This window comes from Talpa occidentalis, unplaced genomic scaffold (genome assembly GCF_014898055.3).
Source record: "Talpa occidentalis isolate TD23 unplaced genomic scaffold, MPIMG_talOcc4v2.1 talOcc4.7, whole genome shotgun sequence".
Taxonomy (NCBI): Eukaryota; Metazoa; Chordata; class Mammalia; order Eulipotyphla; family Talpidae; genus Talpa; species Talpa occidentalis.
Genome location: NW_023605083.1, coordinates 40,551,323 through 40,563,081, shown reverse-complemented (window position 1 = coordinate 40,563,081; position 11,759 = coordinate 40,551,323). Strand labels below are relative to the sequence as shown.

Below are 11,759 nucleotides of genomic sequence, written 5' to 3'. Positions count from 1 at the left end.
GTAGTTCTTTTCAATGCTTATCATTGATGCTTTTTTTTAGAAATCTGACATTTTTGTATTTACAAATATTATGAATATCTACTGTTCTTCATTTCTTTGTGGATTTTCTAGTTGTGTCATATAACTACTACCTTATATGTAGAGAATTGCCCTTGGGAATTCCTTAGTATAAAACTGCTAGTATCTTTGCTTGTTCATTTTCTGCAAATTTCTTTTTTTCACATTCAGAGTTGTCGAATATATTCCATGTGAGTGGAGACGAGTAAAATATTTTTACTGCGTAAATATATCCTTCCCCCACCTCTGATTTCCTTCATTCCTGTAAGCTGCTATAGTCGATAATCTCTCTTTCCGTCTTAGGTGTGTAATGATGGATGTTTGCGTCTTCATTCACACTTGGCCCTCACCTCTCCCTTGAAAACATTGTCGAGTTCACTTTCCAGCTCTTCCAGCTTGTGAAATATGGGAACTTTCCCAATTCAGCACATGCTAATCACCCCACACACATGCCTGTGCACCTGATCTGGGTAATAATTAAAGCAGAAAAGACTTTGTTTATTATAGTTATATATTAAGAAAAGTCAGAAAATTGAGGAGGAGCAAAAGAAAAGGAGGAATGTTTAGGAGCATTACTTCACCAGGATAATGATAATCATGTTATATAGAGATATCAAATAAATATTTACCTCTGTATATTTATGTGAATGTCTCATATATATCCGTATTACATGTATTATTTTCATATTGAAAGGTCACATATATTATAAAATACACACTCCCCAATTTATATAATTTATGCATACACGTCTCCATAACTGTTCCATCAGTTAATTATAATTATGGTTTATTGTATTTTTGTCAGCCCTTCATTTTTGTATTGCTGTCTAATATGTTTACACAAACTATACTAATTCAAAATGCATAGTCTCTTGAAATGTATATTCATGTGATATATATACATATATATCACATATATATATATATATTTCCACTGTGACTACCATTGGAATAAGAGAACATTTATAGCATTTCAGAATGTTTCTTTTTGGGAAGAACTAAAGCACTTATTGAAAACAGAAAATTTTCACACTTGCATCAAGATGTATTTATTAAAGACATGTTAACTCACATAGACCCAGTTTAAAAGGAAGTGAAGATCAGAGTGATCAAATGTTTACTATGGAGATGTCAGGTTTTTAAAAATTGGATTTTCAGTTTACCTCAGCAGAATTTTATATGACACTCTTCCTAGCTCCCTCCTACCCTTGACCATGAGGACGCCAAGGAGAAAGACAGGTATCTTGGTGTTGCAGGGACCGAGGAGTTACTGCCTTTACTTTGACCAGTTGGCATGCTCACTGCTGTCCTAACATCAAGCACTGTGCATGTTACAATAAGGCATCGTGTATTATAAGAATTGTTAAGAAAATGTCAGAATCCTTGAAAGTCAAGTCTGGGTAAACGAAACTCTGTCTGTCAGCAGAGGATCACGGGAAAGGCCAACTTCCTTAACTGGACTTGTAGAATACCTGTCCAGTTGTAATAGTTTCTTCTCCACTTGACTGTATTTTATTACCACATTCAGATCAAGTGATTTGACATAAGGAACTTAGAACGATTCACAAGTGTTTCCAGGGCACGTTTCATGTCTCTGTTTCTCAGGCTATAGATGAAGGGGTTCAGCATAGGGGTGACTATCATATACATCACAGAGGCAATTATTTTTTTATCATTAGACATGGAGGATGAGGAGAAAAAGTAAATTTCTACAATGGTCCCATAGAATAAAGACACAACGAGGAGGTGGGAGCCACAGGTAGAAAGGACTTTGAAGAATTTCTTAGCAGAGGCGTCTCTCAGGACAGTGGTCCAAATCCGGATATAGGAGCCCAAGATGCCACTCAAAGGCAGGATGAGGAGCAATCCTCCCAGAGTGACGATGAGCAGCTCATTGAGTGAGATGTCTGAGCAGCTCATCTTTAGGAGTGTAGTGAGATCACAGAATAAGTGGGGGATGGTATTGTCACCACAGAAGGACAGTTGGGCCAAGAGCAGGGTGTGCAACAGGGATTGGAGTGAGCTCAAGGAGCAGGACCCAGCTACTAAGGAGACACACAGCTCCTGCCTCATGATGGTGGTGTAGTGGAGGGGCTGACAGATGGCCACGTACCTGTCATAGGCCATCACTGCAAGAAGGAAATTGTCAAAACAACCAAACAATAAGAAAAAATATGTCTGGGAAATACATGCTGCATAGGGGATGGACTTGTGATTAGTCTGCATGTTCCACAGCATCTTAGGGACAGTGACTGATGAGAGACACACATCATTTAAGGCCAAGTGGCTGAGGAAGAAGTACATGGGGGTGTGGAGGTGCGAGTCCAGCCTAATGAGCAGGATGATGAGCAGGTTCCCCAGCACCGTGGTCAGGTACACGCCCAGGAACAGGGCGAAGAACAGGCCCCGTTGCTCTGGACGGATGGGGAGCCCCAGGAGGAGGAACTCGGACACGCTGCTCTGGTTTTCCCCCTTCTTGTTGCTCATGTCTCTGCTGAGAATGAAGGAAACAGGGAAAAGCAGGAAGCCTGGATTAGCCAAAACATTATAGTCATGTCCTTATTACATGATGGTGTTATATTTTAACTAGTTCTTTTTTTTTTAAAGATTTATTTATTTATACAAGAACTGGGGTACAGACCAGAGGTGCAGGAGGGTGAGAGGATTCACCAGAGACAGAGCAGGGAGCAGAACAGGCAGACTGACCAAAATATACTGCTAAGGGGAGCAGCCGGCGAGACAGGACCCTCGCCACCGGTCAGGGATCGAACCAGCACTGCAGAGGCTGCGGGCAGCTTCGCAGCCCAGCGCTCAACCGCTACGCCTCCAGGGGAGGCCCTAACTAATCCTTTTTTTTATTGCTCACACCTACTGCTGCTTCAAAACCAGTCTGTCACATCTGGCTCCATGGTACATGACTCCCTCACAAAATAACAAGCTTTCTTTCCATGGAAACTAGAGGGCATTTTTCTTTATTCTGCAAGTATTATTGAACTATTACTGTTCCAGGCACCACACAAAACACTGAGTTCATGAAAATGAACAGGAAATTAAGTCTGTGCATATAGCTAGTTTATATAACATTTGACCAAGCCAAATGTTAGTAACTGGAATGATGTGGCAACATTATGAGAAAAGCATCAGCAGGCTCATAGGACATTTCCTCTTAAAAGGTGAGAATTCCTTTAATTGGAATAGTATAACTTATGGTAAAATTGGCAGAATCCTTACTGGTCAGAGGTATTTCATATTCCTGGGCCCCTAGTCAACCCATGTCACCAGCAGAAATTAATAATTATGTGAAATATTTGTCATTAACACATAATATGTCAGCAGGATATCAAGGGGCTTACACACACTTTCATATGTGAATTTTACCATTTTCCTAAGTAAATTCTCACACCCATTTTAATGTTTTGGAACAAAGAATACATTTCCTGGTGTGCAAAGGAGCATCTCTACTAAGTAAAAGTAGTGAAATGACAATGAGTATCTAACCAGAATCCGCAGTCATCACTGATGTCATAGCCTTCACTGGACAAGTGTGTGACCTCATTTGTCACTCATTGGTCCAAGAATTTTCAGTCATATTGATATATAATAAAATGGACTTTCTACAACTTTAATTTGCAATTGTAAATATATATAGGCTGCTTGGTATATTAAGAATGTACTATTCCCTTCATTACATAAATGTGATGAAACCCTGGACAGAAATAATGACTAATGAGGTCTCTCCATTTTCTGATGGTGGATTTCCGATTCACCCTTCCTTTGGCAGTGACGTTAGAATTATAGTTACACACATACAAACTGAAGAGGGGTCCTCATGGACTTTCTCATGCAGGGGAGCAGGACAGCAAGGCCTCCTCTGGAACCATGAACTTGCTGAGGGCTCTGCTTATCTTGGTTCATGGCCACTGAGAGGACAGTGTCTGGACCCCCATGTGGAGGCCTGGCTGCCCGCTGACGTGTGCTGTGTCATCCTCACTGAGAACCAGAGGAAAAAAGCAGGAAGCAACTGGACCAACTGGAGCCTTGACTGAGGCAGGGCTTGTGAGGAAGGTGCTGGGTCTGGGCCCTGGAAATATCAGGCTGAGTTCTTGCGTGTGTGAGGGGCATGCAGGGCCCTGGTCTTATGCTTCTACTTGTTGGGGCCCAGAAAGTAGTGAAGTAGGGCTCTCCATCAAACTGATGCAGCCTTGTGGAAAAATAGTAATAAGTCTTGTCTCTTCTGAGCACCAGTCATGAGCCAGGAGTGATGCTGGACAGTCTGTGTGCATTGCCTCATTTAGTCCTCAAGATTGCACTGTGTGTGGGAGTAGTTACCCCTCCTTTCCCAGGGAGGTCTCTGAATGTCAGAGAGCAAACATAAGGGCCAGAAGAAGACTGGGCCCCAGTGGACCTGCTGTAGGCACTGAGGTCACATCCATTAGTATGTGACACCTACCCAGGGGTGGAGACCCGAATGAGCCTTCTCAATGTAGATCATGGCCACTGTGAATGGCATCAAGGTGTCACTAATGAGGAACCTGTGGCCCCAGCAGAGGCAGGGATCCCACGGAAATAGCTGTATATAAACTTCAAAACACACACACACACACACACACACACACTCTAAACCTTCACGTGACATGCATATATAATCATAAACAAAATACAAGATCACACCTAACACTTAACTATAGCAATTTCAATTCCTCCCACCCCTGCTGCTCATCGATAAATGCAGGAACCCCTGCTCCAGACCGGGGAGCACATCTTCTGTTTACCCTTTGCAATCTCTTTGACTTACCTGTGATGAGTAGTCAAAGAAGAACATGTGGGAGTTATGCAGCATGGAGGGCGATATTTGAAATCAAAGTAGTGGTAAGACACTGCAGATCACACTTGGTAGAGGTCCCCATGTGCTTTATGGGGGCCCAGTTGGTGCTTGTGTCCTGGGGCAAAAGGGGGAAAGAATATAATGGCATTTACCTCTCTCTGTCTAGTTTTCTGTTTCATTCCATTCTTTTTCTTTCACCATCTCTCTGTCGGAAGAGAGAGGTCACAACACACATATTTGTGAGGGAACATTCTTCTACTCCCATCACACACCGACCCACATGGAGGCACATCTGACCTCAGAGCACAGAGACACCCTCTGCTTACCTAGAATCCCCGTCCGCTCTGGCCTGTGTCATTTCTTGTTACATCGGGCACCTAATCAGTTTCTGAGTCCTCAGCTCCTGCTGGGAAGACCAGCAACAATAAGAAGACATCCTCTGTGAGTCCATCGCCCCCCGAGCTCACTGTGTTTATTTGTCACTGATGCCAGAGAATAACCAGGATGCACCACTTTATAAATCACAAAGAGGACCCAGAAGGATCCCTCAGCTCCTGGTTAAGGAAAGACAGTGGTTTGACTGTTTCAGTTCCCTTCAGATCCTGGGGAGGAGCCTGAATAGAGACTGGAGGGATTGAGCTACTTGGAGGCACTTGAGCTGTGTCGCGGTATCTGGGGACACGAACCTGCTCACAGGCCACCTGAGAAGCAGGATGACCTGGCTTTCCTCCAGCATGAGGAGCCAACACCTATTCAGACAGCACTGGGTGCTGGACTCTGTCACTCCTTTGTTATTCATCCTAAATGAGTAAAGTTACTTTTCTCAGTCTTGTTTATCAGTTATAAAGTGCAAAGAATAAATGCATGATAGTTGTGAAGATTTTTTGTAAAGTTTCGATATCACTCCTACTAAAGCACATAAATGTCCAATAAATGTCAGCCCTTATTGTCATTACCTTTGCATATTCCAACAAAAGATAAATAAAATCTTTCATGTTGATGCCAGTTCAAGGCAGCCGAGTGATTCAGTCAGTAGATTCATTATTTTTCAAAGCTACTTCCACAATACAACATGAATATATGATACAAATGTGAGGGCCTCAGCCAGTACACTTTTGCACCAACTCAGTTTAACTTGGTAGCAGACACCCCCAGGCTGATGGCTCTGTGCTGCTCTAGACTCTTCAGAAAGTTGGCATTTGTGCATGTCCCTTCTAATGTACTTGCCTACACTCCTTGCCGAGTTCAGTCCACACCCCCATTTTTTCTTATGTGTATAATGTGCCCTAGAACTGGGGACACAATTCCTTCCCATGTCCCCAACATCATGGCACCTCTAAGAAGGAGGATATGTCTTTAACCCTTTCCTCCCCCCTTACTCTAGGCCAGCACAGGGCCGCACACACAGGGTCTCACTGGGCATCAGGCTCTGAAATGCAGCTTCTTTAGTCCAGACAGAAAGACGCCTGCCGTCTCCAACGCAAGTATCTCGTCCACACATACTTTTCATTCTCTGATTTTTAACTCTTGGATCAGGGAATGAGAGGTTATAGAGACAGGGAATTTCCTTAGTTCAAGTATCTGACCTAATTTGTTTACATGGAACGGCTGATTTATTAATGCAATTAGTTGACAACTCTACAAATGATCAACAAACATATTAAAAGTAAGAAATCAACTAGAACAAAATAATCATAATGATTTTTTTTGCCAATTGTAAATATCATAACTTGCTCCTATTTGTGCATTAAATATGTTTGATAAAATCACTTGTGATGGTATAATAAGGGAGTGTTCAATTTAAGTTCATCTCATTATTTTTCTTTGTTTATAATTGACACACAATAGAGTCTAGATATTTAAAATGCACAGTTTGTTCAGTTTTGACATAAACATTCATTTCTGAAAGTATCATGTCAATAAAACAGATACAGTGATCACCTCTGAAGATGGCAGTGTCCCTCCTGTGAACCTCCTCCCATACTTACCTTTACCTCTTTTGCTATAACCAGGCAACCCCTGACCTGTGGCTTACTGGGTTTTTATCCCTTTGGAGCTATGAACATTAAGCCCATTTCATAGACCAGTTTTAAATGGACATAGACTTGGCATTTCTAATGAGTGATCCCTACGCGTGGGATCACAGCATCAAATGGTAATAAGTGCGCAGTCCACATTATAGGAAAGTTGTCATATCATTTTTCACTCTCACAAACAGTGTATGAGAGTTTGAATTCCCCAATATACACTTAGATTGGTCAGTGGTTAACATTCTAGTAGATCTGGTCAAAAGTGTTATGGCCAGTTTTGTACTTTAACATTCCACCTGGAATGCAGTGATGATGCTTTGGGACTTTAATTTGCATTTACTTAATATCTAATCATTTCTGTATTTTTATTTAGCAAAGCATTCGTTAAAATCTTTTTTTTTTTTTATTTTTATTTTTATTTATGTATTTATTTATTTATTTGTTTGTTTATACATGCATTGGGTACAGTCAGAAGCGCGGGAGGGTGAGAGAATTCACCAGAGCCAGAGCGGGGAGCAGAGCAGGCAGAAGGACCGAAGTACACTGCTGAGGGGAGCAGCGGGCGGCAGGAGAGGTCTGCGCGCCATGTGGGACCCTCCTGTGGTGGCCGGGGAGCAGCCGGGGATCGAACCAGCGCCGCAGAGGCCGCGGGCAGCTTCGCAACCCAGCGCTCAACCGCTGCGCCACCGGGGAGGCCCTCGTTAAAATCTTTTACCCATTTTTTGAATTGGATTTTTTTTTGTCCGAAACTGAGACTTTTTGAATGTTTTCCCCATATTTTAATTTCAGGTGCTTTATCAGATACACACACACACACACACACACACACACACACACACACACTTAAAGGTATTTCCCCCACATGCTTATTATGTCATATTCTTTAAAAGTATCATTCAAAAAAGTATGATGAAATGCAATTTTCACTGTCTTGTAATACAAATTAAAATTCTTTTGCTTTTATAAGAAACTTTTGCTTAACCCAAGATCACAGGATTTTATCCCATATGTCCTCTAAATTTTTATACTTTGATAGTGTATTTTTTACAGTTTATTTTTAAAGTATTTTCTATTTTAATAAAGTTACATTTTATACTCGGTGCAAATTTTAGCTGGAAGTTTATTTTGATGACTGGATATTCTGTTCCTGCAGCATCCTTTGCAGAAAGACTGTATTTCTTCCACTTTGCACTACACTTGCTCCTCTCTGAGGTGTCAGGGTTTACACTGTATGGATCTATGTATGGGGTGTGCTCTGTTCCATTGACCTATTTTTCCATCCTTATTCTCACATGAGTCTGACTTGATTACAGGACTTTTATGATCAGGTCATACATGAGGCAAAGATTCATCTCGTTCTCTTGTCACAGCTACTGTAGCTATTCCAGCGTGTTTGCATCTCCTTCAGGAAACTAGAATCAGCTTGTCAATTTTCACTGAAAAATACAAGAAAGAAAATCTGGTAATTCTTTTTAATGCTTATCATTGATTTTTTTTTAAAGAAAACTTTCATTTCTATATTTACCAGTATAATCAATTGTTCTTTTATATTTGCCAATATTTTCTGTTGTTCTTCATTTCTTTGTAAATTTCCTCATTGTCTCATATAATCACTGCCTTATATGTAGAGAATTACCCTTGGGATTTCCGTTAGTATAAACCTGCTTGTATCTTTGTGCGTTTTCCTGCAAATTTCTTTATTTCCCATTCAGTTTTGTCGATATATTCCATGTGGGTAGAGGTTAGTAAAATAATACTTTTACTTTGTAAATATATCATTCCCTCATCTTCTGATTCTTCCTTCCTTCATTCTTGTGTGCTGCTACCATTGATAAGCTGTTTCTCAGCCTTCAGTGTGTAATGAATGGCTGTTTAGTGTCTCCACTCTCTCTTGGCTCTCACTCTCCCTTGAAAATGTGGATGAGTTCACTCTTCCAGCTCTTATAGAATGGGAACATTGGGTAATAATGTAACAGGAGAAAATACTTTGTTTATTATAATTATATATTGTCAGGTCAGAAAATTGAAGAGGAACATAAAAAGCAAGGGGGAAGGCTTACAAGCATTCCTTCACCACAATAATATCATTTTAGAGAGAGCTATCAAATAAATATTTACCTCAGTATATTTATGTGAATATATCATATGTATCTATATTACATGTATTATTTTCATATTGAAAGGGCACATATATTAATTATAAAATACGCACTCCCCAATTTATATAATTTATGCACACACATCTCCATAACTGTTCCATCAGAAAATTGTAATCAGGGTTTATTATATTTTTCTCAGCCCTTCATTTTTGTGTTGCTGTCCAACGTATTTACACAAAGTCTATTACGTCAAAATGCAGATTCATTAAATTTAGATTCATGAGATGTATATATATGTGTGTGTGTGTGTGTATATATATATATATACACATACATCTATATATCCACTATAACTACCACTGGAATAAGATCTAGAACATTTAGTAGAGCATTTCAGAATATTTCTTTCTTGGGAGAAACTTAAAGCAATTACTGATAACAGAAAATTGCCAAACTTGTATCAACACATATTTATTAAAGACAAGTTAAGTTATATAGACTCAATTTAAAAGGAAGTGAAGATAGGAGTTTCAGATGTTTACTATGGAGATGTCAGGTTTTTAAAAATTGGATTTTCAGTTTACCTCAGCAGAATTTTGAATGACAGTCTTTCTAGTTTCCTTCTTCCCTTGACCATGAGGAAACCAAAGAGAAAGGCAGGTTCCTCTGGTGTTGGAGGGACTGAGGAGTTACTGCCTTCACTTTGACAAGTTGGCATGCTCATTGCTCTCCTAACTTCAAGCACTGCACATGTTACAATAAGACATCGTGTATTATAAGAATTGTTAAGAAAATATCAGAATCCTTGAAAGTCTGTTTGGGTAAACAAAACTGTGTATGTCAGCAGAGAGGATCACGGGAAAGGCCAACTTCCCTGTACTGTACAAGCACCCCAGATTACTGGACTGTCAGAATACTTGTCAAGTTATGATAGTTTCTTGTCCATTTTTTTTTTAACCACATTCAGATCTCGTGTTTTGACATAAGGAACTTAGCCCGATTCACAAGTGTTTCCAAGGCACGTTTCATGTCTCTGTTTCTCAGGCTGTAGATGAAGGGGTTCAGCATGGGGGTGACTACCGTATACATCACTGAGGCAATCATTTTTTTATCATTGGACATGGAGGATGAGGAGAAAAAGTAAACTTCTCCAATGGTCCCATAGAATAAAGACACAACGAGGAGGTGGGAGCCACAGGTAGAAAGGACTTTGAAGAATTTCTTAGCAGAGGGCTCTCTCAGGACGGTGGTCCAAATCCGGATATAGGAGCCCACGATGCCACTCAAAGGTAGTATTACTAGTAATCCTCCCTCAGTGAGGATGAACAATTCATTGAGGGAGACATCTGAACTGCTCATATTTAGGAGTGTGGTGAGGTCACAGACGAAGTGGTGTATGGTATTGTCACCACAGAAGGACAGTCGGGCCAAGAGCAGGGTGTGCAACAGAGAGTGGAGGGAGCTTAATAACCAGGACCCAGCTGCTAAGGAGACACATAGCTCCTGCCTCATGATGGTGGTGTAGTGGAGGGGCTGACAGATGGCCACGTACCTGTCATAGGCCATCACTGCAAGAAGGAAATTGTCAAGACAAGCAAACAATAAGAAAAAATATATCTGGGAAACACACCCTGCATAGGGGATGGACTTCTGATTAGTGTGCATGTTCCACAGCATCTTAGGGACAGTGACAGATGAGAGACACACATCAGCGAAGGCCAAGTGGCTGAGGAAGAAGTACATGGGGGTATGGAGGCGGGAGTCCAGCCTGATGAGCAGGATGATGAGCAGGTTCCCCAGCACCGTGGTCAGGTACATGCCCAGGAACAGGGCAAAGAACAGGCCCCGCTGCTCTGGACGGATGGAGAGCCCCAGGAGGAGGAACTCAGACACACTGCTCTGGTTCTCCCAAAGCATGTTGCCCATGTCTCTGCTGGGAATGAAGGATACCCGGAAAAGCAGGAAGCCTGGATTAGCCAAAACATTATAGTCATGTCCTTATTACACGATGGCATTATATTTTAACTAGTCATTTTTTTATTGCTCACTCCTGTTGCTGCTCCAAAACCAGTCAGTGTGTCACTTCCCAGCTCCATGGTACATGACACCCTCACAAAATAACAAGATTTTCCTCCACGGAAACTAGAGGGCATTTTTCTTTATTCTGCAAGTATTACTGAACTATAACTGTTTCAGGCATCACACAAAGTACTGGCTTCATGAAAATGAACAGGAAATTAAGTCTGTGCATACAGCTAGTTTGCATTTTTTATATCTGGCCAAGTCAAGTGTCAGTGACTGGAGTGACGGAAACATTATGGGAAAATCATCCACAGGCTCACAGGACATTTCCCTTAAAAAGGTGAGAATCCCTTTAATTGGAATAGAACAGTTTATGGTAATATTGGCAGAATCGTTACTCACCAGAAGTATTTAATATTCCTGGGCCCCTAGTGAACCCATGTCCCAAGCAGAGATTATTATGTGAAATATTTGTCATTAACACATAATATGTCAGTAGTGTGTCAAGGGGCTTACACACACTTTATATTTCACCATTTTCTTAATTAGCCAGTATTATCACACCTGTTTTAATGTTGAGGAACAAAAGATACATTTCCACGTGTGCAAAGCTGCATCTCTACAAAATAAAACTAGTGAAATGACAACGTGTATTTAACCAGAATCTTTCACTCAGCATTGATGTTATAGCTGTCACTGGACAAGCTGTGTTTCCTCATTTTTCAC

The 11,759-nt window shown here is 40.9% G+C and overlaps 1 protein-coding gene across 1 annotated transcript; it reads right to left on the bottom strand.

Moving 5' to 3' along the window:
* Positions 1-9,964: 9,964 nt before the first annotated feature.
* Positions 9,965-10,928, bottom strand: LOC119231084 (olfactory receptor 1J4-like). The gene has a single exon (XM_037492715.1). The coding sequence runs from the start codon at positions 10,926-10,928 to the stop codon at positions 9,975-9,977; it is 954 nt and encodes a 317-aa protein (XP_037348612.1). The 3' UTR covers positions 9,965-9,974.
* Positions 10,929-11,759: the final 831 nt, after the last annotated feature.